This window comes from Neohortaea acidophila (assembly GCF_010093505.1).
Source record: "Neohortaea acidophila strain CBS 113389 unplaced genomic scaffold BDY17scaffold_1, whole genome shotgun sequence".
In the NCBI taxonomy this organism is placed as follows: Eukaryota; Fungi; Ascomycota; class Dothideomycetes; order Mycosphaerellales; family Teratosphaeriaceae; genus Neohortaea; species Neohortaea acidophila.
Window position 1 is genome coordinate 740,482 of NW_022985510.1, and position 13,777 is coordinate 754,258.

General features: G+C 56.9%; 6 protein-coding genes across 6 annotated transcripts; 3 read left to right on the forward strand and 3 right to left on the reverse strand.

Annotated features, from left to right (window-relative positions):
- Nucleotides 1-284: 284 nt before the first annotated feature.
- Nucleotides 285-2,452, forward strand: BDY17DRAFT_306699 (calponin homology domain-containing protein; the record flags this gene model as incomplete). The annotated part of the gene is made up of 3 exons (XM_033735045.1): nt 285-307; nt 376-1,314; nt 1,378-2,452. 3 exons carry the CDS (start codon nt 285-287, stop codon nt 2,450-2,452), a joined length of 2,037 nt encoding a protein of 678 aa, XP_033593873.1.
- Nucleotides 2,453-2,549: 97 nt separating this feature from the next.
- On the reverse strand, nt 2,550-4,441 carry BDY17DRAFT_8626 (CSN3 COP9 constitutive). The gene has a single exon (XM_033738784.1). The coding sequence runs from the start codon at nt 4,309-4,311 to the stop codon at nt 2,830-2,832; it is 1,482 nt and encodes a 493-aa protein (XP_033593874.1). The 5' UTR covers nt 4,312-4,441; the 3' UTR covers nt 2,550-2,829.
- A 117-nt stretch (nt 4,442-4,558) lies between these two features.
- BDY17DRAFT_288700 (fatty acid desaturase-domain-containing protein) lies at nt 4,559-6,371 on the forward strand. Its single transcript, XM_033732235.1, has one exon. It carries the CDS (start codon nt 4,621-4,623, stop codon nt 6,328-6,330), a length of 1,710 nt encoding a protein of 569 aa, XP_033593875.1. The 5' UTR covers nt 4,559-4,620; the 3' UTR covers nt 6,331-6,371.
- A 70-nt stretch (nt 6,372-6,441) lies between these two features.
- On the reverse strand, nt 6,442-7,087 carry BDY17DRAFT_319858 (uncharacterized protein; the record flags this gene model as incomplete). Its single annotated transcript, XM_033736351.1, has 2 exons — nt 6,442-6,451; nt 6,510-7,087. The coding sequence occupies 2 exons, from the start codon at nt 7,085-7,087 to the stop codon at nt 6,442-6,444; spliced, it is 588 nt and encodes a 195-aa protein (XP_033593876.1).
- Nucleotides 7,088-7,599: 512 nt separating this feature from the next.
- Nucleotides 7,600-10,191, reverse strand: BDY17DRAFT_319859 (autophagy protein Apg9-domain-containing protein; the record flags this gene model as incomplete). Its single annotated transcript, XM_033736352.1, has 1 exon — nt 7,600-10,191. The coding sequence occupies one exon, from the start codon at nt 10,189-10,191 to the stop codon at nt 7,600-7,602; it is 2,592 nt and encodes an 863-aa protein (XP_033593877.1).
- A 1,014-nt stretch (nt 10,192-11,205) lies between these two features.
- Nucleotides 11,206-13,367, forward strand: BDY17DRAFT_288705 (ASST-domain-containing protein). Its single transcript, XM_033732236.1, has one exon. The coding sequence runs from the start codon at nt 11,276-11,278 to the stop codon at nt 13,211-13,213; it is 1,938 nt and encodes a 645-aa protein (XP_033593878.1). The 5' UTR covers nt 11,206-11,275; the 3' UTR covers nt 13,214-13,367.
- The last annotated feature ends 410 nt before the right edge of the window (nt 13,368-13,777 follow it).

Below are 13,777 nucleotides of genomic sequence, written 5' to 3' on the forward strand. Positions count from 1 at the left end.
CGAGCAGTTAAATGGGAGTTGGACAATGGACGATGCTGCTGCGCCACTCTTTGTCATCGACGCCACAGTCGGCCCCACTTTACGTCGCCGTGGTTTCCGCATCCCACCACCGACACGAGCGGAGCGACGTCAGCCAGCGGCGACAGCAGCATCACCTTACGCGCAACCCGCCAAGCCCTCCGACCACGCGATCCGCTAGGCTGCCGAATGCAGCATAAGCCATCCAACCATTTCTGCCAATCGTCAATTCCCTCTCCAGCCCTCCTTCGTCCCACGCCGACAGGATGAATGTGCTCAAGCTTCAAAAGTGAGTCCCGTGTCTGGCGGCTGGCCGCGGCATGCACACACCTCCCGCTCCATACTGACCCCCTGCAGGAAGTACCCCCAACTCCAACAAGCCGACATCTACGGCCTCAGCGATGCCTTTCGCAAGCTCGATGTCGACGACAAGGGCTACGTCGACGAGGCCACTGCCATCAAGTCCGTGCAAAGCTCCGAGCGACAGTCGTATGATGTCGTGAGGCAGGCGTTGCGCGAGGTGGAACTCGACAGCTCGCGCCGCGTAGAGCTCGACGACTATGTCAACCTCATCTCCAGGCTGCGCCAGGCCACGCCCGGCCAGCAGCCCATGGGCGATGTCGTCAGCAGAGCGAGGGGCTACAGCAATGCGAAAGATGGCTCCGCCCCTGCCGCCCCCGCCCGCCCCCAACATGCACGAGGTGCTAGTGGAGTGGGTACAGGAGGAGGAGTCGGAGGCAGGATTACCGTCGCCGGTGCGACTGGAACACACACCATCAACGAAGACGAGCGAACCGCCTTCACCTCCCACATCAACGCCGTCCTCGCCGGCGATCCCGACATCGGCCATCTCCTTCCCTTCCCTCTCGATACCTTCGAAATGTTCGACTCGTGCAAGGACGGCCTGGTGCTCGCCAAGCTTATCAACGACAGTGTGCCGGATACCATTGACGAGCGAGTGCTGAACCGAGCCGGCAAGAAGATCAAAACGTTGAACGCTTTCCACATGACCGAGAACAACAACATTGTCATTGAGTCGTCAAAAGGCATTGGGTGTTCGGTGGTCAACATTGGATCGGGAGATATCATGGAAGGCAGAGAGCATTTGATCTTGGGTCTCATCTGGCAGATCATCCGACGCGGTCTGCTCGGCAAGATTGACATCAAGCTGCATCCCGAGCTGTACCGTCTATTGGAAGATGGCGAGACGTTGGAGCAGTTCCTTCGACTGCCGCCCGAGCAGATTCTCTTGAGATGGTTCAACTACCACTTGAAGAATGCCAAATGGCACCGAAAGTAGGTTCTCCTGAACCCGACATATCCTTGAGCTTGAGCATCATTGCTAACCTGGGCCCGCAGAGTCCAAAACTTCTCCAACGATGTCAAAGATGGCGAAAACTACACCGTCCTCCTCAACCAGCTGGCCCCCAACATCTGCTCGCGCAGCCCGTTGCAGACCTCCGACCTCCACCAACGCGCGGAGCAAGTGCTACAAAACGCCGACCGTCTCGATCCGCCTTGCCGCAAGTTCCTCACCCCAACATCTCTCGTCGCCGGCAACCCCAAACTCAATCTTGCCTTTGTCGCCAACCTCTTCAACAACCACCCCGGTCTCGACCCAATTACGGAAGAGGAAAAGGCAGAGATCGAAGACTTCGACGCCGAGGGCGAACGCGAAGCCCGCGTCTTCACCCTCTGGCTCAACTCCCTCGACGTCCAGCCCGCAGTGGTCAGCTTCTTCGACGACCTCAAAGACGGCAGCATCCTGCTACAAGCCTACGACAAAGTCATCCCCGGCTCCGTCAACTGGCGCCACGTCAACAAGCCGCCCGCCAACGCCGTCACGCCCGCCAGCCAGGACCCGGACGAAGCCTACCTGAGCATCAAATCGGGCATGTCGCGCTTCAAAGCAATGGAAAACACCAACTACGCGGTGGAAATTGGCAAGGCGAACCGCTTCTCCCTCGTCGGCATCCAGGGCGCCGACATCACCGACGGCCAGCGCACCCTCACCCTCGGCATGGTGTGGCAGCTGATGCGCCGCGACATCACAAACACCCTCTCCTCGCTCGCGCAGCGCATGGGCAAGCGCGAAGTCACCGACGCCGACATGGTCGCGTGGGCCAACGGGCAGGCGGCCAAAGGCGGGCAGAAGACGCAGGTGCGCAGCTTCAAGGACGCGAACATCGCTTCCGGCGTCTTTCTCCTCGACGTCCTGAATGGCATGAAGAGCAGCTACGTCGATTATGATCTTGTCGCTGCCGGCCGCACGCCTGAGGAAGCGTATCTGAATGCCAAGCTCGCCATTTCGATTGCGCGGAAGCTCGGGGCGACGATTTGGTTGGTTCCCGAGGATATCACGGGCTTGCGGACGAGGTTGATTTTGACGTTTATTGGGAGCTTGATGGCGACGGCCGAGAAGATGGGGGCGTGAGGGGGAGTTGATAGATGAGTGGTGAATGGCCGGGACAAAAGTCGAGAGGTAGAAGAGTAGTGGTGTGAGAGAAGTGGAGAGTATTGAAATTGCCTATCAGTCAGACCGACGCGATGTGTCTTCACTCTTCAATGATCTATAGGTCTACATGGGACAAGCTCACAAGTCCTTTGACTGCGTTCGTTGGCGATTGTCGTTCATCACTCGCTCTATACTTCAGCTACAACTGATCGCTACTCGCTATGCAGTCAAGGTCATGACGCTCCTTTCTATCTTCATGCGGGACGTGGATTGCATCGCTGATCGCTGAAACAAACATGCCAGCTATGATCAATCAATCGAACGCTTCTGCTTCGACTCTCCTAACACAGTTTTCCTCACGAGCCCATGATATCTTCATCACCATCCCCGTCCTCTTCTCCCAGGCCCAGAATGGGAGCATCCCACGTCAAATCCATCTGCTCCGCCAATTCGCCATCTGGCCCCGCGGCGCCGCGCTTGGTCCTCTTGGTGTACTCGGCATACTCCTTGCTCAATTGGAGACGACGGTCGGCGTCGCGGATGTAGGCGATTAGGGATTCGATGCGTTTGGTTTGGCCTTCAAGATCAGCTGGCGGGGCTGTGGTGGATGTGGTAGGGGCGGCGGGGTCGAAATGCAGGACTGCGTGGGCTGGGTCGGATGATGTGGATGGTGTTATGGTTGCGTGGAGGTGGTGTCGTTGAATCATGTCTTGGAGGAGTTGTAATGTGTCGTCGGCCGAAAGGTCGAGATAGGAGGCGATTCGGCTGATGGGGAGGGCGGCGTAGGTCTTTTGGAGATCGATGATGCGGTAGCGTAGCAGGGCATCGCCGACTTCTTTGACGAATCGCAAGTTACCATCGTCGTTCCAGATTTGCATCCCGACATCCACCTCTGCTTCGAACTTCCGCCAGTCCCGCTTGTCGAAGTTGTCGGCAAGAGCCTGGTATGCTTTTGCGCTTGCGCGGATTACCCGCATCGCTTGAACATCGTGTGTGCGCGGCAGTCCGTAGCTCTTGCCATTTGCGAGCAGTCCCAGAAGGACGTATTTCTTGTATGCTTCCACCTGAAAGGTGCTGCAGGCGTGCGTAGGCGAAGGATGGAGGAGGACGGTTTCGAGGAATAGGTGGGCGCGGGCGTAGGAGTGCAGGCCGAGGTAGACGTGAGCGCCGAGGAGGTAGTATTCGAGGATGTATTCGGGCTTGAGAGGAGTGATGGTGAAGCCGGAGTGGGCTGTGATGAAGCTGTTGCTCAAATCATCTTCTGCCGGTGCCTCGCAGAGGAGGTCTTCCGGGAGATTCTTTGGAGTTGTTTGAGGGAAGGCGTAGATGTTGCGGTCGAGAATTGGTAGGGCCTGGCTAGGAACACCGCAGTCGAGACATAGGCGGAGCAGGAGGAGGTGTGAGGAGGTAAAGGTGCCGGCGGTAGGGTCTAAGCGAAGGAGGGCGGTGATGAGCGGGGTGAAGTCTTGCACGCCGGCTCTTGGGTAGGCATCGATGGCCCACTCGAGCAGTGCACGCCAATGATGCCCGCAATATCGCGCTTGGATGGGATCGAAGGAGGTGAAGAAGATGACGGAGCGATCAATGCATTGCTCCGTGCGCGCTCGATCTTTGCCGGATAGGCTGACTTGGGCGTGGAGGGCGAAGATGTAGGAGATGGTGTTGACGGCGGGATTGAGGAGGTCGAGGAGGTCTGATTTGCCACTTGCTTTGGCAAACTCTTGGGCAGACACGTTGTCGAGTAGCTGCGCCAGGGCATGGGCCTGTCTGTCGTATTCCTTTGCACTGACCTTCTTCTCGGGCGGGAAGGCCAGCAGACGAGCCGTCAAGTCCGCCATGTTTGCCTTCGAGGAGATGTTACCGGAGGTCGGTGATCATGTCATGCTCTCTCCGGGTCTTGCTAGATGCGGGAGTGTTGGGCCGGACAATGGGGTCGATGAAGTCGAACGGAGCTCGGAAGTGGTGAAGTGCAGCAAGTGACGATGAGATGAGGCTCAGGCAGCCCCGGTGGTCCGTGTGTCGAGCGTGTGGGGCTCGCGTTCCAAGGGTCCAACTCCTTCCCTTAATGTCAGCGAAAGAGTTTCCTGACAACTCGCCTCCGCCTCTCCTTTCCTACGCAGCTATTGAACACGGCGCCGACGTTTTTCATGGCCACAACAGCACCAAACCGAACCCGCCAGCGGGAGGCGGTCATCACCCGCGGACAGATAGCCAGGCTCATCGCAGAGGGGAGAAAGGTGGTAATCGTCGAGGGAAGAGTGCTCAAGGTCGACGCCTGGCTGCCTTTCCACCCCGGTGGCGACAAGGCAATCCTGCACATGGTCGGACGCGACGCCACCAACGAAGTCAGGGCATTCCACTCTGCCGAAACTCAGCACTTCATGCATCGATACCAGATTGGGCGAGTGGAAGGACAATGGAAGGACTTTGTGCCTCCTATCCAGGGCGGCACTGTCTCCCAGCTTGATGAAGGATCCGAGACAGCAGAAGAGAATGGAGATATTACACATGTCGACCATGACTCGTCTGAAGAAGAGCACTCACAAGAACCTTCGCCACTCTTCGACCCGGCAGAGCGCCCAACAACCTCGCTGAAAAGGCGCAACCCCAGACCGAGAACTGCAAGCGAGTCGTCTGCAACCTCCCTGGATACTCTTGAGCTTGATCCATCTGCATTGCCGAACGAAAAGGATTCACAATTAGCAACGGATCCAACGCAACGCGACATTGAAATCTTCCCTAGCCTCGATCCTCTCACCCAACAATCAATCATTGAGAAATACCGCCAGTTGGACGACCGGATACGAGCAGCCGGCCTCTACAACTGCAACTACACCGCATACCTCTATGAATTCATGCGATACGCCACCCTCGCCCTCTTATCATACTACTTCCTACGCCAACAATCCTTCTCCCTCTCCGCAATTTGCTTGGGCCTTCTATGGCATCAACTCGTCTTCACCGTCCATGATGCGGGACATATGGGCATCACCCACAACTTCCACATCGACACCTGCATCGGCATCCTCATTTCCGACTTCATCGGCGGCCTGAGCGTGTGCTGGTGGAAGCGCAACCACAACGTCCACCACATCGTCACCAACTCCGCCGAACACGACCCCGACATTCAACACATGCCCTTCTTCGCCATCTCGCCCCGCTTTTTCGAAAGCCTCCGCAGCACCTACTACGACCGTATCATGACCTACGACGCCTTTGCTAGATTCACCCTCCGCTACCAACACTTCCTCTACTACCCCATCCTCCTCTTCGGTCGCTTCAACCTCTACGTCCTCAGCTGGCAATACATCTTCCTCGGCCAAGGGCCACGCAAGGGCCCCGCATGGTGGCACCGCTACCTCGAAGTCGCCGGCCAGCTCTTCTTCTGGTACTGGTTTGGATATCTAGTATGCTACAAATCCATTCCCACCGCCGGGCAGCGCGTCGGCTTCATCCTGCTCAGCCACATGATCACCATGCCCGTGCACGTGCAAATCACCCTCTCCCACTTCGCCATGTCCACCTCCGACCTCGGCGTCGCGGAGTCCTTCCCCCAGCGCATGCTGCGCACCACCATGGACGTCGACTGCCCGCCCTGGCTGGACTTTGTGCACGGCGGCCTGCAGTTCCAGGCTGTGCATCACCTCTTCCCTCGCGTGCCTCGCCACAACCTGCGCAAGGGTCAAGGCATGGTGCGGGAGTTTTGCGAGGAAGTCGGGATTCCCTACGCGATTTATGGCTTTACGAAGGGGAATGCAATGGTCATTGGTCGATTGGGGGAGATTGCGAAGCAAGCGCGCATATTTGCCGATTGTCAGCGGAGCATGACTGTCAAGGATGCATTGGAGGGGCATTAGATGAAGCATACGCACGCCATGAAATGAAATGAATGAACTCGTTTGCTATTGTCGGACTTTGAATTTCTCCGGATTGCTTGAAACTACTGCCAACACTTGCACGATGGCTTTTTACACCTTCCTTGGTTACAGGGCAAGGGTAGGTCTCTATCTCCATCTTCACCAGCATTCTTCTGAACAAGTCGACCCCGCCCCCTTTCGCCTCCTTCTTCTCCTCCTCATCGAGCTGCTTCACCACCTCCGCAATCCGACCCGCCACGAATTGCCGTGTGACAGGCTCACCAACCGTAACTGCAACTCTCCACGTCTTCAACAGCGCCGCTCCTTCCTCCCCCTCCTCCCCGAGCGCAGCAGCCAACACCCTCAACTTCCGCAGCACAACATCCACATGCCCATCAGCCCCCACATGCAAAGCAATCTCCAGCGTGCGAATGCTGCGTAGCAATGTGTTCGTGCGGTCCAGGGGTCCAGCGTAAAAGGCTACCCCGCGTTGGCGGTCAGCCCGGCCGTGAATGGCAATGTGGAAGCGATGGGGCGCGTAGACGAAGGGGAGGACTTCGCGGTAGAGAGCGCGGCAGGTCACCAGCAGGGCGAGGGCTTCGGGGTCGCTACAGCACGCCGGACCTTTCCAGATCTGAGTTCCTTTCTGGACTGTGAAGGTGAGTTCCATGCTCCCGTTGTAGATGTAGGAGTAGATTAGTTGTCGGACCTCGAGCGGGAGGGTGAAGAGGGGCGATGTTTGGCTGGAGGCGGGCATTGTTGGTGAGAGCGTGCAACGTATACGTTGGTGAGTGTTGCAAGTATGCGACGGGCGAGTCTATCTTATAACTCACGCACGGAGGAGGGCGGGGTAGGTGAACAGGTCACGTATCCGAATGATACGCAGGACTGAGTAGTGAAGAGGCTGCGACTGTTTAGCGGCGCACTGCACAGCCTTGTTGATTGACGTTGCATCACTTCCCCTTCATCACGCCACAGGATCTGATGACCGTCAAGGGTGCATTGGAGGGACATGAGGGGAAGCATACGTGTATGCACGTCACGAATTGAGTAGATGCAGACGGACTCATCTCCGATTGTCTGAAAACTGCTCTCGCTCGATCACTTATGAGTGAACTCCAAGCCTGGGCCAGCGCTCACTGACGACAGCCAATGCCTTCCCCTGGATAAACCGAAATGAACCTCCCCAAACTCCCTCTATTGTCCCAATGCCAATTCGTCCATTCATACCATCATACCAGAAATGCATGCGTGTGCCAGCCTTCCAGCTCAGATATTGATCCCCGTCCCCTTCTCCGTCTGCGCCTTGGAAAACTGATACAACATGCCCAAAACGCCCGCATTCCTATCCGTGATATTGCCCTCATCAGCGCCCTCGTCGGGATCACTGTCGAATCGATCTGGCCCAGCGTCCTTGGCGAAGTCGTCGAGCTCACTGTCCTGCGCCATCAGTCTGCTCTCCGTCATGCCCTTGCCAGCACTGCCGCCGGCGCCTCGCTGCCGCGTGGGAGATCGCATCGTGGACGGTGCCGTGCGCTCTGCGGCTCGAGCGCCATGTTTTCGGTCAGAGCCAGTGTGCTGAATCGTCGATCGTTCGCCCACTTTCCCTCCCTGCGGATCCTCACCGGCATCCTCAGCAGCCAGCATCGGCGGCCAGGCAGGCGGCGGATGCCAACCCTGCGGTCTACGCACGCCCTGCCGGTGTGAGAAGTGGCTGTAGTACTGCATGAAATTCTGCACCGACGCCGCCATCTTGTCGTCTTTCAGCCCGTAGTAATCGTCCCGCAGTCCATCCGGCTCATTCAGCACCGCCGTCGGATCCTCGGCATTCAAATCCTTTTTGAAGCCAAAGACCGCGAAGTTGCACTGGTAGCCGATGCCGTTGACGTGCACCGTCTGCTCGCGGAAGAAGTCGATGATGCGCTCGCAGCGCGTGGTCGCGTTGCGCAGGAGGATCCACGGCGCGACGATTAGGCTGAGAATCTCCTCGACGAAAATGAGGACTTTCATCTGGTACATGGCGGAGAATTCGGCGCGGACTTCGTTGCTGTGCAGCCGGTTCTTCCAGTGTGCGGGCATGTAGTGCGTGAACATGAGCACCTCTTTAAGGTGCAGGACGGGGTCATGGACTTCGTTCTCATCCGGCAGGGCGCCGTTTGCCGCGGTGAAGACGCCGATCATGATGGTGAGCCAGAAGAAGGCTGTACGGCCGGGCGTGACCTCGAAACCGAGAAAGAGTTCGGGATCCCAGAGGGAGAGAAGAGTCAGTACGGCAGCGATGGCGCCGCTGACCAAAGCAACGAATCGACAAGCTTGATCGGTCTTGTCTTTGGGGAACTGTTTGAGATAGTCGTTCGCGAATGGATAAGCTTGCCGGAGACGGCGCTGAAAGAGGTGCTCCAATTCATTGAATTCGCGAATCTTCCACTCGGCGAAAGGGGTAAAGCTGCGAGCGCTGATGCGAGAGTAGTTTTTGGTAAACTCGGTGTAGTAGCGGAAGAAGTACAGGATGCAGAAGCGAAGGATGTTGAAGGGTGCGATGAGGACGCTGGTCAGCGCGGCGAAATGCAGTCGCCTACGCAAAGCATCGATGAGCACTCGGCGGTTCTTGACGTCCAGACAGAAGGGGCGAATGCTGCCCTGCTCATCGAAGATGAAGTTGGTCAGGCAGAAATCGATGCACCATTCCAGGCTTTTGGAATAGAATTGCCGGCTGCCCACGAATGGTAGAGGAAGGGTGAAGTCGAAGATGTCCTTGTTGTACATGGCAACGTAGTAGTTGTCTTTGCGCATCAGCCTGTTCGCAACACTCTCTGCATTGATGCGTTGCTGGGGTTGATTGTATTTCAAGAACTCTCTGACTTTCGGGGGAGGATCGGCGGTGGCGATGTTGGCATGTTGCACCTTCACGAGGCCTTCCACCACACGCACCCAGGATACCGTCTGCATGTCTTGATCGCTGATGCCGAGAACGTGTAGAAAGAAGTTGTGCATGTGGAATAGCCTGCGTGTGGATGAGGCGAACTGGACCAGGCGGCTCAGCCAGTACATGACGAAGAAGAACAAGGCCGCGTTCTTCAGCCAGGAGGCCTGAGACATGCATTTCGGTATCGTCACTTCTGCGGTAGACTTGCTGCTGGGGATTTTCGAATAGTCGATGCAGGTGGTCAAGAACATGGCGAAAGTGAAGACAAACAACTCCGTCAGGAGACTGATTGTGCGGGAGAGCAAGATCGACCAGACGCCATGCTCGACGTAGTACTGATACACTTCCAGTAAGAAAGCGTCCAGGTTGTTGGCGTTGGTGTACATCCACATGGCCTGTGCTTGAGGGTCGACTTGCAGTGGAGGAGCATAGTCGGGCGTAGAACGAGGAGCCATCGATATCATTTGCCGTGCTGTGGGGGTGGAATGCAAGCCGTGCTGGTCTTGCGCAGCCTTCCACTGAGCCTCAACTCTTGCTTGTGCGAGATTTTTTGTAGGGCGAGAGGAAGCTCGACTGCTCGGCGGATGGGTGTTTGGGTCGAGCAACAAAGAATCCGGGACATCCTCATCCTCTTCTATCCGTCTGTTCCTCGTATCTTCTAGCCACTTCGGTCGGATGCGGTCTAAGGTGGGGGAGGATTGCATGGAAGCTCGTGCGTCGGGGCTGAGGTGGACATCATCGTTTGCACCCTCGAAGAACATGTGTTCTGGGTCATCATCGTAGTCGCGAAAGGCGCCGTCGGATGTAGGTGCTCTTTGGGATTCTACGTCTAGGTGTCGATGTGGCTCGTTCCGCAGTGTTTCGAAGACGGAGACATCGCCCTCGGCCACGGGAAGGAAGCGCGAGAGCACGCGCGAAGTCATCATGTTGGTCATCTTGGGCCGTCAGGCTGGTGCAGTGCCACCATGCCACGTCCCGCTAGTGCTAGTGCTGGTGGAGCGGAGAGTGTGTTGCACTTCTGGATACTTGACGCGGGTGCAGCCCGGTGAGAGAGGACGACATGGGGGAGGCCGCGCGAGATTTTGTATCTATATGACACGTAGTTAGCTTGGAAAGTACACGTGTGATGTGTGCTCAAGACATGATGCAAAGTGGAGGGATGAAAGAGGGCAGCACCGGGTCAGGCGCGTGGCGATAGTCCTCAAATGCGGTCGAGCTTGACTCATGAATTACGTAAGCTTTCCGGGGTCAGCCATGCGGGGAATCAGGCTGAGGCTGCACATGTGAGATACAACCATCAATCACTTCTTACTTTTCCTCCTTGATTCTTTGGAACAGATGACTTTGGTAAGACTTACAACCCGTTAGTGAGGTTTACAGACTGAAGCCTACTCTCTGCGAGAATAAATCGATCGCGAGCAGGGAGCGATGATGTGTGGTCGGCGATGATGTCTGCAATATCGTCAGTTGGACCTGAAATTCCCCTTGGAACGCTACGCTGACGCTCTCACCCCCCAGCGTGGTTGGAACAGGGTCAGTCGGGGTACAATCTCGACAAGAGTACGGTAAATTCACACCATGCTTCCTTCTAAGGGTACACTGCTGTGTGTACGGTACGTGAAGTAATGATGAGCCCCTGAGCCTTGCCTCGTGCCGCTTTTCCGGAGCACACGTCTCGCTAACCGCGCCACGCCCCTGGAGATTGGTAGCGCATCTTGGGGCATGGCGTCCCACTTGTTACCAAGCATCCTGCGATACGGAGACTACGTTCCGTCTGGTTTGGAGAAGACATACCCTGTACAGGATGCGAATCCGTGGTGAACCGACTGCAGCTCCCTGGCTGCAACACGCGGACATCTGCGTAAGGTTTCGTGACTGGGGCGACCCCCAAGCCCGTCTTCCTTGTGGGCGTCTTGGCCTACATGTATCGACGTGCCCCCGATCCATATCATAAGATCAAAATGCCGTGTGGCATTCGCATGAGTACCCATCTGTCGTTTCTGTTGCTGAGCGCCAACTATGGGGCGTTATCTCATTCCTCAGTCATTGCTGGTTCTACAACTGATTTCCCTGGCCTCTTTTGCCCGCGCCCAGCCAACCAGTCGCCGCGACAATGCCATAGGCGACAGCGGCGACGACTACGGCACCGTCACATTTGTCTCCCGCCCTGACATCGTCGCGCTTCAATGGGAGCGGGCGGTATACGATGAAGAAGCTTTGGCTCCGGGATATTGGTTCGTGTCACCATATAAAAGCGTGGAGGTCCACGAGCGCCTCCCGTGGATGGGGCCCCAGATCTACGACTCTACCGGCGGCCTGATCTGGAGCGGCGGCTCGATGATACAGAATCGGAATGCCTTCGACCTCCAAGTTCAGCAGGTGGCAGGAAAGCCAATGCTCACCTTCATGGCGCGTAACACGACGCTGGAAGCCAAGCCGCGTGCCCACTCGCCATACAGCGACGACCACGCAGGTCACATCCTCGACGATTCGTACGATCTCTACGAAACCATTGCCATGGCCGACGCCGAGGGCAATTACAACATGCACGATTTGACCATCCTAAACGATGGAGAGCGCGCCCTCATGTTGACGCACCAAACGCAGGGTGGGGACGACCCAGTCATACTCCACTCCTATGAAGGACCGTGTGATATTATGTGGCAAGGATTCAGGGAGGTGGACCTTGCCACCGGAAGAAACGTCTTTGAATGGAACGCCAAGGGCCACATCGATCTCGCGGAGAGCAATCAGAAAGACGACACCTGGGAAGCAATGTGCGAGAATGGGTTCGACATCCTTCACCTGAATTCCGTCGACCGATTCGACGATGGTGATTACCTCCTCTCCGCCAGACACACCGATACCATCTACAAAATCTCGCACGTGGATGGCTCGATTGTATGGCGACTCGGCGGGCGCCAAAGCGACTTCCAATCCCTCGACATGGGCGCCAACTTTACACGGCAGCATCACGCCAAGTTTCGAGGCACGAGTGGTCCGTGGACGTGGATCTCACTCTTCAACAACGCCGCCGGCTCCGACGAGAGTCCCGGGAGTTGGCCCAGCAGCCCGTCTTCCTCCAGTCTGGTCCTCGCCTTGCGCACGGATGTGCAGCCCATGACCGTGCAGCTAGCTGGACGATATGAGCATCCAGACGGCAGCACTACAGCGGCCCGAGGCAGTGTTTCCTTGTTGGAAAACGGCAATGTATTCACGTGTTGGGTGATCTCCATGACCTTGTCCGAGCACAGCTTTGATGGCCGGCTCCTGATGAAAGCACGCGCGCGGATGGCCGGCGCCAATACCTACCGTGCGTTCAAGTCGCCATGGGTGGGTCGACCATCACGGCCGCCAGACGTTCTCTCCGTCGCCACGACGACGGTGCTCGAACGCCTGACGACATTGGAACACGGCTTCCTGAAGTTGACCAAGCGGGATCACATGACGATTACGGATCCGAATCACCTGACAACCTTGGTTCACGTGAGTTGGAATGGTGCAACGGAGGTCACGACCTGGCGCCTGCTGCGTACCGACGCGGCCGGCAATTTTCTCGACCCGATTGCCTCTGTCGCGCGTCAAGGCTTTGAGACTGCCATTTCCTTTCAGGGGTTCGCGGAGCATGTCGTTGTCGTAGCTATGGACCTTGACGGGGTGGAGATTGGAAGATCAAACGTCGTGCAGACGACACTGCCAGCCGAAGTGGAGAGTCTGTCAGCGACGGAAAGGGCGCAATGGATTCAAAAGCATTCCTCGACATCCCCGCCAACCTGGCCGTCGCTGGTGATGGTGGCTGTGATGTCCGGACTGCTGTTCACATGCTGTGTACTGGTAGTGTGGCGCACAGATACCATCCGGAGGAGACTACTGTGGTGGCGATCTACAGAATCTGCATACGCGCCTGTTGCTGAGACGGACGACGAACGCGCCTTCGAGAAAGTCGATGGCGGGTAGTCCTGCATCATCTCGCTAGAGTGGATATTGCTTTCCATTTCGTCGCCATCCATTTGGCCCCTCGTTCGTCCAACACGAACGCGAGTGAGGCCGAGTTGGCTACGGGTGAAGCCTGATGGCCAAATCTATTGTACTCTCTCCGCTGCCCACTACCTTTATTGACAAAGCCTCTCTCCGCTGCCCACTACCTTTATTGACAAAGCCACTCCCCTCCGCCGTCGATGTCATGCTCATCGGCTCTTTCTCTTTTCATGGATCTCCCCCCACCATCAACATCATTTTCGCTGCGGTCTGCAAGTCGCCGCTTTTGTTGACGCTCCTGGACTTCATTCTGACGTGATGCCAACCACGTATCGTCCACAATCAAGTTGCGTAGTGAATCGAAATCAATCGGGCCATCTACAAAGCACTGCTGGCCCGCGGCCTCCTCCACGGCGAGGGCCAGTGACAGTATGCCAGTGTCCTGGGGCTCGACACCACCGAAGCGTCCACTCGATACGATGTCACATCCTAGCTGGCAGAACCAGTCCGTAATGGTGTCCATGTCCGTGCCGTGAAATGCTC

Coding starts and splice junctions, on each gene's coding strand:
- BDY17DRAFT_8626 (XM_033738784.1), bottom strand. CDS start 4,311: ATGGCGGACTTGACGGCTCGTCTGCTGGCCTTCCCGCCCGAGAAGAAG.
- BDY17DRAFT_288700 (XM_033732235.1), top strand. CDS start 4,621: ATGGCCACAACAGCACCAAACCGAACCCGCCAGCGGGAGGCGGTCATC.
- BDY17DRAFT_288705 (XM_033732236.1), top strand. CDS start 11,276: ATGGGGCGTTATCTCATTCCTCAGTCATTGCTGGTTCTACAACTGATT.